General features: G+C 39.3%; 1 protein-coding gene across 1 annotated transcript in view; it reads right to left on the minus strand.

The window, feature by feature from the left end:
* The window catches only part of SLC4A8 (solute carrier family 4 member 8), a 67,813-nt gene that overhangs the window by 38,224 nt on the left and 8,062 nt on the right, over positions 1–21,527 (minus strand). Inside the window, 8 exon segments of the mRNA XM_006904609.3 lie at positions 4–39; positions 930–1,087; positions 2,032–2,123; positions 3,111–3,299; positions 5,396–5,556; positions 6,856–6,991; positions 7,505–7,651; positions 15,799–15,880. Coding sequence (XP_006904671.2) covers positions 4–39; positions 930–1,087; positions 2,032–2,123; positions 3,111–3,299; positions 5,396–5,556; positions 6,856–6,991; positions 7,505–7,651; positions 15,799–15,880 — 1,001 coding nt within the window.

The raw sequence follows: 21,527 nt of genomic DNA on the forward strand, positions 1-21,527 counted from the left end.
TGTCCTTTCCCTTCTGGACCCAATAGGATAAACAAAAACCTGGCAACACACACAAAGGATGAAATTATATAAGTAAACATAAAGAAATGACATCTTCTCTCTAAACAGCAAAACATTTCTCTTTCCTATCAAACAGAAATCATCACGGTACCTTCAATAAAAGGTGGCCGACTAATGATATGAGCAATATGAGTTGCCTTGACCTAATAGCTCATTGTGGGCATTGGAAGCTATTCGTGTGACTCCATTCAAAAAATGTGGTTGTAATTCTTAAGGTTTCTATAGACATAATTCCTTGCTTTTTCAAAACATGGCATTGTAGTGCAAATTCCAGGTTATCTAAATCTCATTCATTGCTCTAAGAAAATGGTGGGGAGAGGAAAGGAATAAGGAAGTTGAAATTATCAAACCCTGGAGAGGAGTCTAAATTGTGTTCTGGACACCTGAATACTCTGTTAATTAAAGAGGCTCTGAGTCACCTGACTCACCTTCACAGTACATGAATAGCCTTCTTAACAAATGTGGGCATATCTGCAAGCCAAATAAATCCTGCCAGAACTGTGGAAAGAGACATCAATGCCTTTGCTCAGAGACATTTCTCTGGGATACAACTCTGTAGAACTAGGAGAGTAAGACAGTTTTCCCATCATAACAAGTGACTGGCCCTTGCTATGCCCTTTGGATGTTCACTCTTCAGTTCTCCATTTCCAAGGCAGTAGGTACTGTGCAGTCACAGCCTTAAAAATCCTAGAATTCTTCTTCATAAAGGTCATTCAAATATACCTCAGTGAGATCACTGCTGAATTTTAAACATCATTCCCAAAATTAATTAATCCTATATTTTGGCATTAGCTGTTTTCTTCCCTCAGAGCTCATGTAAATCTGTACTATGGACAGAATGCACTGAGTTGTGCTGCCTTTGTCTTTACCTTGTTGGGATGGGCACTTCTGTCAGTCCTGAGAGAAGAACAGCTGGAGACAGCCTCACAAAGGCAACGATGGGACGGTCCAGAGTATCCACCTCGCCAACCAGGACGTTTGAAGCCTCTGCCCCAGTGGGAATTTTTTTCATGAAATGAAGGTCCACCTGAAAGTCCAAAAGAACCTCTGACAACTTGGGAGCCATAACCTCAAACGTCAATCACCTTCCTCATGCCTTACCTTTATATGGCATTTTATGATTTAAGAAATGTTTTCTTACCCTATTTTATCTGATACTTGCACAACTCTGTAAGGTAGATGAGACAGATCTTATCAGCCCATTTTTTATTTTTTAAAAATGAAGCAACTGAGACCCAGAGAGGTGAAGCTGACTTGCCCAGGATGACAGAGCTTTTGAGAGAGAGAACTGAAATCCAGGTGCTCAAATTTGAATTCCATGACACCATGCTTCCTCAAAGAAAAATGTTTTTGAAGCTCTGGGTCAAATTTTTTCCATTTTAAAACACTTGAATGTTTTGTCAGAGATTCCCAGTTTTTACAAGGGTCCCTGCCTTATAAGCAGAGAAGTGACCTTACACTATCTGTATTTTAGAAAGACAGTGTCAAGAGTAGACCAGGCAAAAAGAGGATGGAGGAGAAAATCAAGGCTTAAACCACAAACTGCAATGAGGCACTGCTACTACAGAAGTCCTCGGATATCAAAGTCACAGTCCCCGAAAAGAGTTTCAACCACGAAGTAGCGTTAGAAAACATTGTCTTGGCAAAATTCTTGGAGGTAAGAAAGAGTTGCTAGAGAGTAAGTACCAAAAGATAATTCTGAAAAATCAGGAGATCTGTGTCAGGGAGAATTATCCATGGTCAGTCTCAGTTTCAGCATGTTGAACCGGGTAGAACAAACTGATGAGTCAGCTCCATCCAGGCTGGTGTAGAAGGGAGAAGACATAAGCAGATGGGCCTCCTTTTCCACAGAAGGAGCTCTGGTTTTGGAGAAAAGGTGCTGAAATAACAAAGCTTACCCAGCAATTGGACTCTGGGTTCCACTAGAGATGCTCTTAGGCCGATAAGCCAACTTCCCATGTCTCTGCTCACCTTGCTTAAATCCACAGGGCTGTGTTCACAATTCACTCCATTTTTTACTTCAAGATTTGTAGTTGGAACAGACTGAGGAGACACAGTTTGACCTACTTGGAGAAAATCAAACAGAATTCTCTGAATCTCTGCTTTTTCCCTCTCTAATATGCCTCATCCACCACTGTTTGCCTATGACTATCTCCTGCAAAGCCCACATGGAGAAGAGGTGAAGATAACTATAAGCCAGGACCCATACATACCTATCTCCTTACCTACTAGTTAGTGGTAAATAGAGGTCTTACTACTCCTGAACACTTTGCAATACTCTTTTCTTCCTCTATTAAGGTAGTAATCCTTAACGAGGAATGCACATCAGAGAACCCTATGGAGAACTTATAAAATATATAGAGTCCCAGGCATATCCCCTGCACATTGTGATCCATTAATGTGGAGACAAGGAGAGACTAATAGAGGTTACACTTTGCCTGGCCACAGAAGAGGAAACCAATCAGCAGCTGAAATTCATTGAATATTTACAACCTATCATGCACCTGGCTACGGGTTTTACATGGATTAAGTTATTGAAGCCTCATGATAAACTTTTGGAGTAGATCCTACTATTATCCTTATTTTACAGAGGAGAAAATGAGACTTAAAGAGGCTTAGGAGGTTGCTCAAGGTCACACATTTTGCAAGTGGTGAAGCCAGAATCTCAAGCCTAGAAGTCTGACCCAAGAGTATACACTATTATATTTTGCCTCCCTAATCTAAGACATTTCTTTACTTCTAAAACGTTCCAGTTGACTTTCTCCAGACCCAAATTATCCCCATGTGGATATCTCCCTGAGGCCGCTCTGGGGCACAAACCTCTCACTCTGGGTCCACTGAGGTCTAACTGAGGCATGCATTCATAGTGCCACAAGAGATAAGTCACCAGTCCCAGCTAAACACTTGCCAATCACCAAAAAGTACAGTGTCTAAGTGAGTATGGAAGCATATTAGATAAATATAGCCCTTACCTTCTAGTAACTTAGTATCTCCAGCTAATTCCTAAAAGCCTTATTAATAAAAGATAAAGTCGCTCCTAATAATCTTACCATTTTTATCCATTGAATGTGGATCAGACTGCTTCTTGCCAACCTCAGCAAAGGAGCGAACAATGGGAATGAGATTATTTCTCTTCTTTTCATTTTGATGATGATGCTTTTTGAGAAGAGCTTCTCGTACTTTAACCCTCATGCTGTCATTCATGTCACTGAACAGTTCTTGCTGGTCCAAAACCAAGTCTGGAAGTAGATGCTAACATGAACACTCAAACTGATGGTCAGTGGACCCAAAAAGGCCAACATCAAGTGGGATAAGGGGTGAGGAGTAAGCAGTAGGGGGAAGCAGTTCAACTAGGGTCATTGAGGTACGATTCCCACTTCATTGCCTGAAAGAGCTATTTGATGACAGTAGCTGTGACAAGTTATACTTTATTTATACAGTATATCATTATTATTAGAAATAGAAACTACTGAGCACTTAGTATGTGCCAGGAGCTATACTATGAACTTTATATAGATCATCTAATTTAATCCTTATAAAAACTCTGAGAAGTAGCTGGTATTATAACAGTTATTATAGAAAACAGTTATTATCAGGAAACTGAGGCCCAAACACTACAAAACTTCTCAAGGTCTCACATCTAGTAGGTTGCAGAGCTGGGATTCAAACCCAAGACTGTCTGACCCAAAGCCCACAATATTACCCATTTTGTTCTGTTATCTGCCAAAATTTCTCGATATTCCCTTCCTCTAAGATTTTAACATTGCTGTGATTCATGACTAACATGAATACATCAAGTACCTAATGTGGAGAACCACAATCCTACATACCTGTCCCCAAGCCTTCCCAAAACTTCAAACCACTTTCAACTCTAACTTCATCCATGACTATCCAACTGCTAGTAGCAGTAAATAAAGAAAATATATTTTGAATATTCAAGCCAAAGATCCATGTTTCCCTATCTTTAACCTCTAAGTTAATTGGTTCCCTACCGCCCCCTACTCCCTTTATAAACATGCTTTGGGATCCTTCATCTTGAGAAAGAAAAAAGAATATCTATCCCAGGTGCCCCTTTATCTAATGCCTCTTCTCTTATCACGTAAGGTTCTCAAAACAAAAATTCCTCAGGCCCCTGCAGTTTGGCTACCTTAATGAAACTGCTTTTGATAAAATTATCAATAACCTTCCAATTGCTAAATCTGATGAACGTTTCTAGTCCTTACCTAACTTGACCTCTCTGAGGCATGTGACATTGATGAACTGAAAATCTCTCCCCTCTCGGCTTTTGTAGTGGGTTGAATGGCGGCCCCCCAAAAGATATGTCTATGTATTATCCCCCGAGATCCATGAATGTGATCTTATTTGTAAAAAGGGTCTTTGCAGATGTAATTAAGGATCTCGAGATGAGATCACCCTGGACAATACTGACAAATATCTTTATAATAGAGACACAGATGAGAAATCCATGTGAAGACAGAGACAGTTTGGAGTTATGCAGCCATGAGCTAAGAAATAACTAGAGGCACTAGAAGCTGGAAGCTAGAAGCAGCAAGGCATAATTTTCCCCTAGAATATTTGGAGGGGACACAGGGTCCCATCAGTGCTGACCCCTCCCTTGAGTCCCCATGTGATCCCAGAGAGGCAGAATTACTTGGATACTGGAAATGGAGAAAGGTTTGGAGAAATACTTCTTTAACCTATCCAGCCAAACTGAGCCAAGCTAAGGAAAAAATTCCTCACATGCACCCAGGTGTTTCCCAAACTCCATCCCCAAACATAGTAACTTAGCACTCAACCACTCCAGGAAACTCCATTAGACATCTCCCCTTCACAACCTGCTGAAGGAGTGTGGGTACTTTGGCTCAATCTCTTACATGTGTTCCCTAGCTGCAATATTTTTAAAATCTTTCTTTAATTCAAGAATTCCCAGTTGCCCCTCTCTAATTATTATCAAAACATATCTCCATTGTTGCACTTACATTCATTGTTCCATGGCTATTTTTCCCACTAGAAGGTGAGCTCTTTGAAGGTAAGAACTATCTTATCTTTACTCCCTCGTGCCTAGCACATTATCAAGCATAAATAGATACAAAATAAGTGTTCGTTGAATGTATAGACAAATGGAAGAATAAACACCACGTAGTCTAAATTCCATAAGCCTGTGAAATAGATAAGAGTAGTTTCTTAGTTTAAAACCCATCCTACAGCTGAGAACAGTTGAGGTCGAGAAGGTTAACTGACTTGCCTAAGGACACACAGCCACTTTATTATTTCCTCTACATCACACTTCTTAATTTACACAAACACTCCTCTGTTTTCCCTCACTTAACCTTACCTGAAATTTCTTCTATGCTATTTGCACGCATATCCAGAAGGACCGTTCCATTAATAAGGCAGCTCCTCAGCTCAAAGAGACTATGCAATGAAAGGGTTGCCACATAAGGCTTGCTCCAGCGTTCTCCTCCATCCTCAACATCTTCTTCAAACTTCAGCCACCTGAAAGCATTGCAAAGAACTAGATGCCAAAGACGGAAAATGAGGACTTTTCAAGAGAGAATCTTTAATGTAAACCACAAAGAAAGATTCTGAATAATCAGACTGAACATTGTAATCTAATCTATATCCTCAGAGTACATTGGTAAGTGAAAACAGCAGGCTATAAAACAGTGCAAGATTGAGTATATAGTTCAGTCCATTTTTATTTAAAGAAAATTTAAAAAATACAAACAGATACATGTATAAGACACCAAATATAATATTCTTCATTATCCCTGGGGTTTCATACATAATTTTTCTTTTCTTTTTTTGCTTATCTTTATTTTCTAATTTTTATGAGTATGCATTACTTATGCAATTAAAAGTAGATCTAATCTACATCACTTGGATACATTGACAAATCACATTAATAAAACGTAATAGTTTTCTTTTTAAAAAAGCCTATCTGTGTGACCTTCAGCAATCGGCAAAGACAGAATGACAAGATTAATTGCCTTTTCCCTTGGTATCAGGTCGATTGGCTTGTTTAATTTTCTCTACCCATAGAAAACAGCCACGGATATGGCAGGCATCCAGGAAGAGCTGTTCCAATGAGAGCTCAAGCCACGCTTTGTTAGTTAACCCACCTCGTCTCCTTCTCCAAGACTCGGGCATGCTGGCTTTGTACCATCCATAAGGCTCACTAGATCAGCAACTAGAGGAGCCCTGGACATGGCCCCGGTTAATCTGAGGGCTCTTCTAGGGTTTGAGTTCAGACAAGCATGGTCACTCTACAGCTATCCTAGGAAGCCTACTGTCAGGCTGACTATAATCCCAAGGGTCGCTATGAGGTTGGACTGTCCCATAGGAAGTTAAAGTCTCAAAAATTCTGAGACTTCTAGTGAATTAAAATCCAAATGACTCCATGGTTCACCTACAGGAAAAGTTTGGACGTATGCACTATCTTCTGGGCTAGGTCCAAACCAAGATGGCCCTATCGGGCATCTTCTAAACTAGACTTATAATGTCAAAATAGCCCAGAGGTATTCCAGGCCCCAGACAAATAAGAGAAGACTCCCTGAAGGTTCCATGTTTCTGTCACTAATCCCAGGCTCGAGGTCAATTGGCATAGGTGTGACCAGAGACATCACAGATAGGCCAATGTCAAGACTCTCCACAGAGGACTCTGGAACATCAGTCCCTATGTCAGTCATCATTTCTCCCATGAAGAAATAAAAGACAGGCAGGCCTGTCACTTGCTGAAAGGTACATATTTGCCTACCTAAGCAAATCTTGACCCAGTTTATTTGAGGGCCTCACCTGGCTGTCTCCTTCCACTCAGCATCTTCTCCCTCTTTCATACAAATCTCATCCAACTCTGTGAACAGCTCATGAGGCACATGCTCTTCATCTTCCTCAGTGCCAAGAATGAACTGAACACGCTGAGATGGTGTGTCTGGAAAATCAACCACAGAGAAAGATCTGCTCCCAGCCTCAACTTAGAACAGAAATAGTATTCTGTCATACTTAGTTCATCTGGGGGCCTTACAATTTCAGGAACATATAAAAGATAATCCTGAATGCAGATCAAAAAGATTTCTTTATTCCTAGGAATTTTTTGAAAAGCTCTTCTGTGGAAGCAGTTTCATGGGAGAGAAAAATTACTAATGAAAACCACTTGAAGAAAACCCACGAGAATTTTAAAATCTGATGAATTTTATCAAAAGGGAATGACTCATTCTCTAGAAAATGATTCCACCTAGTTTGGTATTGATTTGGGGGCCTGAACTCTGTAGTTTTCAGTAAGATACTTTTGATTCTTAGTGGCATTTCTTCTTGGAAGCAAGCTCTGAGAACTCTACAAGGGCTAGAGAATCAAGACCACCTGCTTGAATGTCCATCACACATTCCCTCAGCCTCACCAAGCCTCCCAGCCATGGATACCCACCCTCTCTCCCAAGGTTGTTACCGTGGGCCAGGGCCTCCGGGCCTTCCTCCCCTTGGCTGGCTCCTTTTCCCCGGCCTCGTCTCCGGTGCTTCTGGCCATGGGTTCGGTGGTGCCGATGACTCTGCCGGCCCAGTGGCATCCGAACCCCTACATACAGAGTTCTATGACCTGAAAAGAAGCGGAAGATAGAAGAGAGCTAAAGCAGGGGGAAAAAAATTACAACTTTCAGCTGGCCACAACTCTGTAATTATAAAAGTTCAAAGATTTCCGGGACTAAGAATATAGGGATCTTGGAGCTGAAGGTCTCTTTCGTCTTGCACATGTCTGCAAACCTCACAGGAGTGTTGTTAAGATCAAAGGAAATAATGTGCATGAACATTAAAGGCCAATACAAATGCTAGTTGTTATTACAATGACAATTTGATCAATTGTTAAAAAGCAATATAGTCACTCTGTGACAACTGCAGCAAGTCTTGGCAGGGAGGCAGTTTAGAAAAGTGGTTAAGTGCTCAGGTCAACCTGTCTGGGTCCAAAGCTTGACTGCATCATTCACTAGCCTTATGACCCTGAACAAGTTATCGAATCTCTCTGTGACTGTCTTTAAAAAGGAGTACTAAAAGCTTATTATTTAAACTTAGTGGGGTTCGTGAGCAGTAAATTTAAGACAATATATGTAAAATGCTTAACACAATGCCTTGAATAAGTTTTAGCAGCCAATACATTCTAGGATCAGTTTCCATTATTTTTTTTCCTGCACTGTAGAACATACAATATAGAATAGCAGTGAGAGACTGATTACAAATCAGAAGACGCATAGGCTGGGGTTACAGGAAGATATTAAATATTGTACAAAAAGAGAGGAACATGAAAAAATAACCCAACAGTGTTCCTTTCTAGTTTCTCCTTTCCTACTCCATCATTCTTCCTGTAAATCATATTTTGTTCCGTTCATGATTTGTAGGCCTCTCTCACCTCCACCTGGCTTCACTTGCCTTCCTGCCAAGCCAAAATGAGAAGCTTCCAGGTGCTACAACTCCCGACACACAGAGCCTTGATCTTCCCCCATTTCTGCCCAATTACTGATGCTCAGAACTCTAGATCTCAGGCTGACTCCCCACATCTTCTACCACAAGAGCTGTTCCAATTTTTAGTCACTGTCTTCAAATCCACAACCTTCTGCACAGATCTTCCCACTGAGCAGGTTATCTCGCTTCATGTTTTAATGAGAAGACTCAGGCTCTCATGTGAGCGCCTCCATCTCAGCCCAGCTCACTTTCCTCCCCCAGCTTCTTCTCTTTGCCAGGCTAATGAACATTGTCTCCCGCTGCTGTTATCCTTGGTCTCTCCTTCCCATCCATCCCTTCCACCGGTTTCTCCTGACTACACACACATGCTCAAGTCTCTTATTCTAGAAAGAAAATTTCCCAGTGCAGTTAAACTCTCCCAAGTTTCTGCCCCGTCCTCTTCCTTTCTCCATCAAACCACTTTCAAGAATAGTCTACCAACCTAGCTCCCTTTCCTTACCATCTCCTTGTTCCATAACCTCTGCATGTGGCCATTTTCCACTGAAACTGCCCTCATTAGGGACACAAGACCATCTAATTTCTACCACCAGATCTCCATCATCTTACATCTCTCTCAGTTCAATTCAAAAGACTTTAAGAGCCTACTACGTTCCAGGCAGTATCCAAATCCTTTGACCACTTCCTCCCCTTGGTAGTCTGGGCGCCCTTAGCTCCTGTCCCACTGCTCTCACTGGCTCGCTTGTCCTCTTCTGACTGTGTTTCTCTATCCCTTCCGCAATCCACCAAAAGAAAGCTCCCTGGGTTTCCCTCTTTGATCCCTTTTTTCTCTGTTTTTAGTGATATTTGCTGTCCTGATTTCAAAATTCGCTTCTACAAATGACTCCCAAATCTTTATCTACAGTGATTCAATGTGTCCCAAAGCAAACTCACCATCCTCCATCTCAAGTCAGGCTCATGCTCATTTCCTCCATGTTTCTGTCCATGGCAGCACCATTCTCTCAACTTTCCAGGCTTGAAACCTCAGAGATACCTTAGTTCCACCTCTATCCCTTGCCCCTCAATGTTATATCCTATAGATTAGGGATGTCAAGCCTTTCTCTCCTACCACTTTGAGGATAGTAGGGGCCTCCTTCCGTCTCCCACACCAATTCAATCCTACAAACCAATCCCCCCGAGGCACTACTCTGATCACGGCTAACTCCTACATAGTCAGGACCCTTCATGCTCCAGCATGCTGGGGCCTCATCCTGCTTTCTAGTCTTTTCTTCCTCCAGGACAAATTATACATTCAATAGGAAAGTAAAGGGAAAAACCTCTAAAAGAACAGAGAAATCAGCTCAAGAGAGATAAAAATAGAAATCCCACACAGGCTCACATCGAATAAACATTCTAGGGGCAAAGAAATCGAGAGACATACTGCAGCAACAGAATGGCCTGGTTTTGACTGTCTCTTCACAGCCTCAGCTACTGCACCCACCATCGTTTCACCTCTTTCTTCTACCTGAACCAAACTGCTATTCCTCAAACACCGACTTGGCTCACTGCTTCAAGATTCATTGCAAATGCACCTTCCTTCTTGGTATTACTTCTGATCTCCTGATCGGATGTGCTACCTCCTTCCTCTAATTCCTCAGCGTCCTTGTCAGGCTTTCTCTTATGCACTTATTATGTCTTGCATTAAAGTTAAGCATCTATCAGTCTTGTCTCCCACTATTCATCTGCAAGCTCTTCAAGGTCCCAGGTCAGACCATCTTCCTCTTGGAATCCCTCACATAACGAAGCATGGTGGTCTTATACATGATCATCCCTCCACAAATATTCATAAAATAGAATATCTCCTATGTGCCTCCACAAGAAACATAACCCCTTAAGACCTCCTCAGGAGAAAACAATCTAACCTAAGAAGGCCTCTAATCTGAAGAGGGCCACAAAAGGAATGAGCAACCAAAGTGAATGTTTTTAGGGTGGATGAAATACTTACCAGGACATAAGAGGATTGAGAAGGTCCTAGCAAACCTGAGAATTGAAAGTTTAATCCAGGAAGACTTCCTAGGTAAGAGAACTTTATGGAAAAAGTTACCAACTCTTCATCGTCTTCTTTTCCCAGCAATAGGGTTTCCTAAGACTGTGTTCAGTTTCTTTGAGGATTCCCTGATAGTGCTCTCAACTTCCAAGTGGGGTTAAAGTGCCTTGGCGTACTGCCCTAGCACCCCTTTCTCTATTTCTCCTTCCTTTGCTTTGTCCTGCCCTGACTTCCAAATTCCAAAGTGACAAAGTAAAATAAAAAAGAAACAGTGAAGGTTAGAGGAGACGATCAGAAATTTGTTAGAGCGTTGACAGACAGGTGGACAAAATGTTTATGTCTTGCATTATCTGGTAGAATTATACCTTTTACATTCTTCCTTCTTAAAACCAGTCTTATATTGACTTGTGCACATCTCAGGATATTTTTGAGAGGAAGATCTCTAACCATAATGTATTCATCTTGAAACTGCATTAAAACAGAAATAGAGAACCAGAAGAGGTCATTTGCTAAGATGTGGGATTCCAGACCTCTGACATTATCAGTGAAAACTATAAAGTGTGAAAATGACTAAATTGAATATTATCTTAAATATAATAGCATTTGTTAACTAATAATAGTCAACTATAGTATGTTAATTAAGTCCCCATAGCACATCACTGAGATCAACCTAGGCTTGTGTCACCTAATTGTGCCAGCTCCTGTCCCATGGCCTGGGGATACAGTAGTGAACAGAACAAAATCCCTGTCTTCAAGACACATACTCTAGTTGGGGAAGACAGACATCATAAAAACAAAAACATCTTATCTCAAATATTGATAATTATCATGACTGAAATATACTAAAGTGCTAGAATGTCTGTGGTGGTGGGTAGGATGAAGAAGGGAGACTTTAACTATATGATTAGAAGGGACATCTGAGTAATGAGGAGAGGCCATGAAAAGATCTGGGAGGAGAGTATTCCAGGGAGAGAGAAGATCAAGTGCACAGGCCATACAATAGCAATGGGCAGGGCTGGTTCCAAGGCAAAAGGACAGCTAGTAGGGCCAGAATAAAGTGAAAGAGGAAAGAAGAGAAGAGTGAAAAGTTTAGAGAGACAGACAGGGCAGATCATGAAGAACACGTGGGCCATAAAAAGCATAATTATATCCTAGAGAATCACTTCAGCCAGCCCCTATAATAGTGTCCTACCTGCTGTAAAATCAGATGTGTCTAGGTAGAGTAGACTTAAGTGAAGAACAGTCTGAGGGATAACTCTCAGTCCTTCAATAGAGCCATCTTGACCATGTGCTTCCTCTTTCCAGCAAAGCCCCCAGAAGGTTACTGGCCAGGCTAGGACCTCCACTTTTCCTTAAACACATTCCAAGTACCTCCACTGGGCTTGTGCTGGTATACTGCTAATATTATTTAATTTTAACTACATTCTAAAGAGAAGTTGAAAATACAGTGATTAGGCATTAGAACCTGTGTTATTGCATCTTTCTTGGTTAATTTACCCACTGACACTACTAAAATAACACAAGGAGGATGGACCAAATGACTTCTCAGGTCTTGTCTAGATGGTGGCTAGTCCAGGTTCTAATGTTCGAAACCTAGGAAAGTCTCAGCCTAGGGCATTCTCTGGAGAAATCACAATGGTTCAATTGTTCTCACTATCCTTACTTATTGATGCAAAAAGAGACCATAAAAGAAGCTCAGTTAATACTTGTTGAGTAAATAATGTATGGTTTTGTTTGATATTTAAATTCCACCAGGCAAGCCTGAGGCATAATGGGGAAGACATCCTACAGATGCCTTTGATGGATTTGTAGGATGTAAGGTAAAACTAAAATCTTAGAGAAGGAAGAGTCTAATCAGTTCTCACAAACATTAGCCAACCACGCCTGTCTTTTGAAAACAGCAGCGAAATAGGCAGAAATGAAAACAAGCCCTGGCAGGTCAGAGCTAAGTAGGACGGAGTATCTATCAGAAAAGAAGGCATCAGATTCTGGGCTGGGGACTTTGAAGCAGAAATCTGAATTTTCTACTGAAATCAGCAGAAAAGATGACAAACAAATGGACACTAGGAAATGAATATATTACCAATAAAATCCAGTCCATATAACTGGATTCTGGCAGTCTGGTGACTTTACTAAACTGATCATCTGGTTACTTTGCCAGCCATTCAACTGCTCTTGTACCCACAGCCTTCATCCTCCTCATCTACCAATCAATTCAGTCAAATCTCACCTCCTTCCTATCTTATTCTCCATTCTTTTTCCCAGTCATTGTCAAATCTACTCTTTGGGGGCTGTTTGCAAAGGCAAGTATTCATTTAGCAAAGCCTATGAGAAAGATGTAACTTTAGTGTATATTTTTTAAAATAAGTATGTATACACATACAGAGAGCAATCATCATAATCAAACTGGGACTGAAATCACAGGTGGGACCCACCTTACTGATGTAGATTGGGCCCACCATTCCATACATACTGTTTACCAAGTGTGTTGACAGAACTCATTAGCACATACAAAAGGGTGTTCCATTCCCCTGGGATAGATGTTGACTCAAAATCAATAACCACAGGGGGAATCTAACATATGGAACAGATGCAAGCTTTTTTTTTTTTAACTTATAAATATGACCAAATGGCTCTTACACATTTGCTAAAAACTTATTAGAAGGCACTAAACTTACTCTAGGATTCATAAATCTAGTTAATCAAGAATAATGATCTGCCAGGGAAAATGTAAAAATCCATTCCTCTAACTAAAGCAACTGCCCCGCATTCCTCTGGGATGAGGAGAGTCCCCTGAAACACATCATGGACAATTGCTCTTCATGAGTTTACTTTTAGAAATCTGTTCTAATGTTTGCTTTTGACTCTTCTCACATATAAAAGAATAAAAGAAGCAACGTCATGCTTTAAATGCACTATATTCTACTGATGGAATTAACTTATGCCAAAAACAAAAAAACAAAAAAAAAAACCACATTTACAAAAGTCTCTCACAATGTCCAGAGACTAAATATCAGAGTAGTTCTGAAAATGGGTTAGGAAATGGTTTATGTCATGTGAGGTAGAGGGTATGGAATAAAGGGGAAGAAAGACCCAGGGATTTATCTGCAGCCACACAACCTTGTATCATGGCATACACATCAAATCAGAATGTAATTTACTTGTCTCCCATCAAAGTGTGATTGATTTTATCCCACACCTGAAGAAACAAGGCCACCCTGAGCGCAGCCTAATTGAGTCCTAGGCTGCCTTCAGAGTGAGTCAGGGTGGAGCCCACAGCATGTCCAACCCTAAAGCAAATCCCTCTTCTCACTAGAGCAGCTCAAGTGACACATCAGGCCTGAGGAATGGGCACCATTTGTCCTCCATTTGCCTGGAGTGCTTTTTGTTAATAGTACTACCATAAATAAGATTCTAGTTTTCAAAAAGGTCTATGTATAAAGGACCATTTCCCAACACACTATCCCCTCATAATGACATCATCATAGATGGCTTTCTTTTATGGAAAAATGGAGAGCACATAACAAATTGGTGATATCATCACAACAAGCTGCTCTTACTGCCAATTACTCAGCTGATCTCTATGGATGGAACATAGTCCTCAGGGTTCAAGAGAGTTTGCCCAAGTTTATTATTCTACTTCCAAGTACATAAGAATGTCCATAAATGGTTACCTCCTTGCTGAGGACAAAGGTCTAGTGGGCCCCAATAACTAAATTGAAAGCAGCATTGCCCCCACAAAGCAATAAGAGGGTAGAATGGCAACAGGATTATCAGGGCAGAAGGAGGGTGAGGCAATACATAAAAATGTTTATATACAATAGAACAAGATGTTGAGGTTGGTGGTTAATGCTGGATACTGTCCTCACTTGCAGGCACTGTGGTAGAGTGGAAAGAGCAGACTTCCGTCCCAGTCTCTCCTGCCTCTCCTGCCACTTGACTACATGACCGTGAGCAGTTTCCCCACATGTAAAATAGGGATAAAACTTACCTGTCTTTGTTGCTATGAAGATAAAAAAAGACGACTTGCACGAAGGCCCTAATCAAATGCCTAACACGTAAGGGGCATTCAACAAATGTAAGTTTCCCACTCCCACACCCTTTCCTTCTCCTACTTTTTCCCAGTTGCTGAAATTCACATTGGTTCTTCTTCCTTCTGGTTAAAATAACTTGGAAAACTTGACCTTGATATATTCGAACTCCACTGACCTCCACAGAGCCACCCACATAAGTTCTCATGGTAACAGACCCAGAAGCTGAGTCAGCCTCCACAGCTTTCGCTCTCTCCATCCAAAGGACAAGTTTTCTCTGGGGATTATACAACTTTGATGAAAAAAAAGTCACGGGAACAAGTAGTACAGAGAGACTATTTCACATGCTGTCCTAGTCATTAGAAAGTTGCTGTATCATAGCCTTCAACATTGCAGGGGATGCTGCAGAGAGCTCGCAAAGGCTTTTGAGCCAAATGTGGGTTCTCATTAAAGCTATACTAGACATGAGCCTTTCTCTAATAAGACTGGTCATCACCACTTACCAGGAAACTAGGCCCCATAGGAAAAAGAGAAGCAGGACACCACACAATGGTTATGAAGGAAGCAGGGGTGAGGCAGAAAAGAAAGGGAAAAAGAGCCTTAATAAGGTAAACTAGACAGAGTGGGCCAATAAAAATGCCTTTTTCTTCCTGTCCACTTTAGCTGAGTTTTTATACAACTCTGTGCTGTGACCTCTTAAAGAATATGTTATAGATGTGTATGTGTTTTCCCTTTTCTTGTTTAGAAAAAAGTATCAGGCAGAAATGCATATAGTTAGAAGAGAAGAACCAACATTGGAAATGGGGTACAAAAAAAACACAGGGTTTTAAAGCAAAACTGAGTTTTAAAAGTTATTTGTATTTTTTCTTTTAAAATTTTGTATATATTTATATTTCTAATCAGTTATCAAGAATCAATAAACTGATCTGTATACTTCACATTCTCAAGGGATAAGTCATTTAGTAATATTTATATTGGACTTTACAGTGCTCAAAGCACTGTCTCACAAGCTGTCTATTAGAACCTAATAGTAAGATAGGTATTATCACCCCTACTTTTATTTAACAGACAAGGAAACTGAGGCTAAGGGAAATTAAGTGGTTTTCTCCCAAGGTCTTAACAACTAGTGAAAGAGAGCTAGGACTCAAACCCAGGTCCCCTGATGACAAAGCTGCTCCTCCCACACCAGGCTGCCCTTCACTAACTTTCCCCATTACATAGAATAGCAGTTCTTACCTTCCAACTCTTCTTTCTCATAGTGAATGTTGAGAATTGTACTGGTCCCACCCTGATCCACCACAGCTTCTTCATCTGGTCTCTGTTGAAACATAAATAAGTAGTTATAGTAATACCCCTATATTCATCCAAACATTCAGTTAAGTACCGTGTGTATCCAGATCCTTTATGCAATGCTTGGGGAAACAAACACAATGGTTTACGTATATTTTTAATTTGAAAGTCATAATAACTTTGAGATGCAAACATGGCAGCCATTCTCTTTCTCGTTTTTATAAATGAGCAGCCCGAGACTAGGAAATGGTAAGTAATTATTGCCCACAGTCACAAGTATGGTAAAAGGCTGAGCTAGAACTGAGCCCAGGTCTTGTGATTGCAGATCTCATGCCTTTTCTACCTCTGCACTCCACTTATACATCTGTATAACACAAGTATTTTTTAAGTAGTGTTGACCACATTGTCTCATTTGGTGTAAACTGGTCCTGTTTACCACTCTGACCTTGAAATTCTCCAACCTACTCCTCTGACCATACATCCTCTGTCTCATGCTAAGGCTCATCTTTCTCCAGCCATTAATCTCCAAGAAATAGCACTCTACCTTTTGTTTCCCTTTCTTGAGTCTTACAATTTCAACAGCAGCCTGAAATGGTGTGGCTCAGTATTTGATGAACCACTGGGATGCCGCACCTCAAGAGCCATGTGTCTAAAACCAAACTAATATTCCTTCCAAAACTAGTAGCCTGTACTCACTTACTTACTCTTAGCTATGGCACCATCATTTCTTAGTCCACATCTGAAATTTCACACTTTTTTATTCATCCATTCTATATGTATTTAGTGCCTATTACATGCGCTCAGGAAAACAGTTGCCTTTTCTTATCAAGACCTCCTTTGTAATTTCCCTCAAATTCAGTCTCATCACACATCTACTCGATCCCATATTCTCCAACACTTTCAGTCACACTGGACATTTTTTTCAGTTCTAGAACCACATCAACTTCCTTCCCTCAAAGCTGCTTCTTCTGCCCTCTGCCAGCTACCCCCATCTCTACCACCAGCAGCTAGTACTTATTCATCATCCCATAGATGTCAGCCTAAATGCACTTCCTTGGAAGCCCTCCCGACTGTCCTTCCTCTGAACTAAGCTAGGTTCCCCCGTTTTTATGCCCTCATAGCATACTATACTTCTCCTTAGTAATGGGATGCTCTGCTCCTTACGGGAGGAACCATATCTGTCTTCCTCACCACAGTTACACAGACTTTACCCAGCACTCTACACAGACTTTTCACATAGTAAGTGCTCAATAAACCTTTGTTAGAAGAATGAATATAATGGCACTTACTTTATCAAGACCTTCGCCAGACCCTGAATTATTTCAAAAAATGTCTTAGCTGATTTTCCCACTAGTCTATTTCCTTACCAACCATATAGCCACAGCCAGGCATGTTCCTACCATGCATGTTCCTCCATGCTTGTGCTCACACTGTCTGGTCACTTACCAGTCCCCTTCCCCACCCTCCAGGACACCAAATCCTTACCATCTTTCCAGATCCTGCTCAAACTTCAGCTTACTGTTCCAATTTTACTATTTTGTAATTTTACATAATTTAAATCTATGCCTCCAAATAAGGCAAACTGAACATAAAACAATCCATTTTCTCAATCAGAAGATTCAAAACATAAGCTTTTGAGGGCAACTTGAATAAACAAACTTTTAGAGAAATAGATGAAATACTCAAATATTTACTTATAGTATTTTATTTATGGATTTCGTTTTACAGACATATTTAAAATTCCATATTATTACTACCATGGGATAATCTCTAAGATATAATACTAAGTTTAAAAAGCAAAGTGGAGAAAACTGTATTATTTGCTAACTTTTATCTAAGAAAGAGTATTAGAACATAAGCATCTGCTTATACTTAAAAACATATAAAGGAAGAATAAGTCATAAAAGATGTTTTTAAATAGTCATCTATAAAGGAGGGAGGACATAGGGGAAAGGAGATAAAGATAGAAACTAAACTTCTTGGAATATACCTTATTTTGTAAATATTTTACGTAACTTAAAAACAAAATTTAAAATTTTTAAAGCAATTCCTAGAAATCAAAAACAAAATGAAAAGAAATGCCAAATTGTTGGTATAACTACTCCAAGAGAAATTATTTCTAGTAATTTTAAAACATGATAAACTGATTTAGTGGCACATATCCTAAGGACAAAAGGAATTAAAGAAGATCTTAAACTGCTTTTTAGTTATCATCCTGTTGATTGTCTGTCGGTTTTATTCTTCTGAGACGGTTGTGTATTGTGAGATAAAATAAACAATAATTATGTGAACTTTTGTCACACTCAATGTGATTGAGAACTGGAATTCTCAGCAGGGGTGAGAGGAGATACAGTTGTAAGAAAGAAGTAAAAACCATGCAGTCCTAAATCTGAGTTGGAAATATCAGCAAGAATATATTATTTTTATCTGTAAATGTTTTAAAATGTATAAATGTATATTTTTCTATCTCTGTCCATTCAAAAAGCTTAGAAAAAATAATCAGCCAGTAGCAACGAGTATCATTAGCACCTAGATTGTGGTCTCTTAAAGTACCATTTTCTACTGAAAGGAACTCAAAGACAGCTAAGGTTGTGTCAAAAGAACTCAGGAGCCAACTGAAAGAGGTCTTTTGCCAAATAGGGCAATTCGAGCATCAATAAGGGTAATAATTGCAACAGATTGAATATATTAAATATGTTAAAATCCCTAAGTTCACAGTGTCAGTTTAAAAATTAACTATTTGGTCACCATTGGAAGATAATGCTAATAAACCAACTCATTATTTTGAAAAGTGGAAAAATTTACTCTGGTTTTCTTATATAAATTGTAAGCATAGAGTATTACCATAAAGTAGATGAGGGAAGTTTCTTATTATAAAAAAGAATAAATGGAAAGGAGTGTTAGAATTAAAATATTGCTCTTTACAATCCTAAATGGATTGTATTGATTTTCACAAACATCACAGAGAGACGACCAGACATTATATGCCTCCTAATGGGAGACGTTATCATCACCCATGAGGTAATTTTACCAAATAAATTGTCCCTGAATCTGATCAAGCCTCTAAATCCAAATACCAATTTACTGAAAATACAGTGAAACAGAGCTCCACAGAAAAACAACACTGTGAGAATACAATCAACAAAGGTCAGACTGTAGGAAACTATATAGAATAAATCCTCCCCCGCCCCCTTTTTTAAAATAAATAATTGCAAGAAGAGAAAGAGACAAAAACAGAGAGGAAGGTGAAACCAACGGGTGAAAAGAAACAATAAACCAACCACGACAATCTTGCTTCAAACAAACTAACTGAAATAATTCTTTATTTTTTTAATAACTTTTCTAAAGTTATGACATTTGAGACAACTGGAAATTTGAATATTGGCCAGACCTTTTATTATATTAAAGAAACTTATTTTTCTTTTGAGGTGGTATTATGCTCATTTTTTTTAAGAATCCTTATCTCTTAGTGGCACATTAAAATACATAGTAAAAAAAAATTAAAGATTACAAATATGCAAAATAATATATTAACTTAAAAATATTACTTATCTCACATTTTATAAATGTTATTCAAAGTCTTCAAATACATCTTTAACATCAATGTCCTCATCATCACCATAGGTGGTTTGAGTCAATTTTCCAGAGCATGTCAGTTTCACTTCCATCTAAGTTGTAAATACTCTCTTGTAAAGTAGGGTCTTTTCTGAAGAATAACTTTTAGGTAGAAGAACCCTGCTTTTATTTTAGACTTATTTGTTCACCTGGCTTATCTGTAAGATCATAAATTTTCTAACAGCAGCAGCCACATATTTTCATCTTCATGTTCTCCCAGAGTCTCATACAGTAGTTTACCATTGTAAGTAGCCTGCATGCCTATATGTTCACTACTATGTATCTAGCACCTAGTACAATGTCCAGTATGTGGTAAGTAGCCAATAAATTTTGATAAATGAATATTTATTAGTTTTCTGAACTCTTTATTTAAATCACATGATCACATATTTTCTCATAAAACTTCATATATATGTATCTATGTACACAAATGTGAACAATTTTTCAAGTGGGTTTCCCCACAGGTTTGTAATATCCAGAGGGCAGAGACCAATTAATTATGATGCTTAGTACTGTCCACTGACACCTGACACGGCATAGAACACAGAGGAATCTGGATGAAGTGGGGGAGGAAGGATGATTGATTTTTGACTCTAAGACTATAAAAGCAAAATATGAAAAGGAAGGTCACAACCGTCTGAAAAATTCAGGTTAGAAAATTGACTTGTTGTTTGTTTCCTTAATTTAAATTGATTAACCACAGCCTAAATTCACTGAATAAATGTTCATCCACTTTCTTTGTCTTGCCAAAGAAAACAGAGCCGCTGTCAAACATCATTAGCCAGAGCACTTGAAAAGTCAGGCTTAAATGTGAATGTGTGGACCTTGTTTGGATCATGATTCAAGTAAGTCAACTATTCGAAAAAATTATAAGGCACTCACAGAAATTTGAACCAAATAAATATTTGATTATATAAAGAATTTGTTAATTTTTAAGTAATAATATTGTGATATGGCGGTTATGTCATTTAAAAAAAAGAGTCCTTAATCTTTAATGATACATACTAAAGTTTTTACTGATGAAATAACGTGATGTCTGAGATTCAGAGAATGGGGGAGACATAGATCAAATAATACAGGTTGTGTGTTCATTGTTGAAGCCAGGTCATTGTGCACATAATGATTCATTTTTATAAGTCTTTCTACTTTGTTACATGTTTGAGATGTTCCATAAATTTTAAGTATACATGAAATCTGCTTAAAATCACAAAAATGAAAAGAAAGGAACATCAAGTCTCACCGGCCTCGGTCTGTGCTTGCGGCAGCTTTCCTTTGCTGCAGCTTCCCCATCAGGTGGCTTTATTTCCTCTGATACCATTATTATTTATGGCCAAGAGGATTTTTTTAAATTTTTAATTAAGTTTATTGGGGTAACATTGGTTCATACAACTATATAATTTTCAGGTGTACATTATCATTTGACATCTGTATATTCTATTGTGCGTTTACCACCCAAAGTCCAGTTTTCTTCAGCTACCATATATTTGATTCCTTTTACCCACTTCACCCTCACCCTAAACCCTGTATTTGAACCCCTTTACTCCGTCTACCTCCCCCACACCACTAGTAACCACTAGTCTATGGTCTTCTGGTAACCACTAGCCTATAGTCCATGTCCACGAGTCTCTTGTTTGTTCTGCTCATTTGTTGCTTTTAGGTTTATATCCCACATATAAGTGATATTATGTGATTTTCAACTTTTTCTGTCTGGCTTATTTCGTTTAGCATGATTATCTCGAGGTCCATCCATGTTGTTGCAAATGGCAGTATTTCATCCCTTTTTATGGCTGAGTAATATTCCATTGTATATATGTACCACAGCTTCTTTAGCCAAACTTCTATCGTAGGACACTTCGTTGCTTCCATGTCCTGGCCACTGTGAAAAATACTGCCATGAACATCGGTGTGCAATTACCTTTTCAGATATGGGTTTTCAAGTCTTTGGGGTAAATACACAGTAGAGGGTTTGCTGGATCATATGGTAGATCAATTCTTAGTTTTCTGAGGAACCTCCATACTGTTTTCCATAGTGGCTGTACCAATTTGCAGTCCCACCAGCA

The sequence above is a fragment of the Pteropus alecto genome, unplaced genomic scaffold (assembly GCF_000325575.1).
Source record: "Pteropus alecto unplaced genomic scaffold, ASM32557v1 scaffold220, whole genome shotgun sequence".
Lineage (NCBI taxonomy): Eukaryota > Metazoa > Chordata > Mammalia > Chiroptera > Pteropodidae > Pteropus > Pteropus alecto.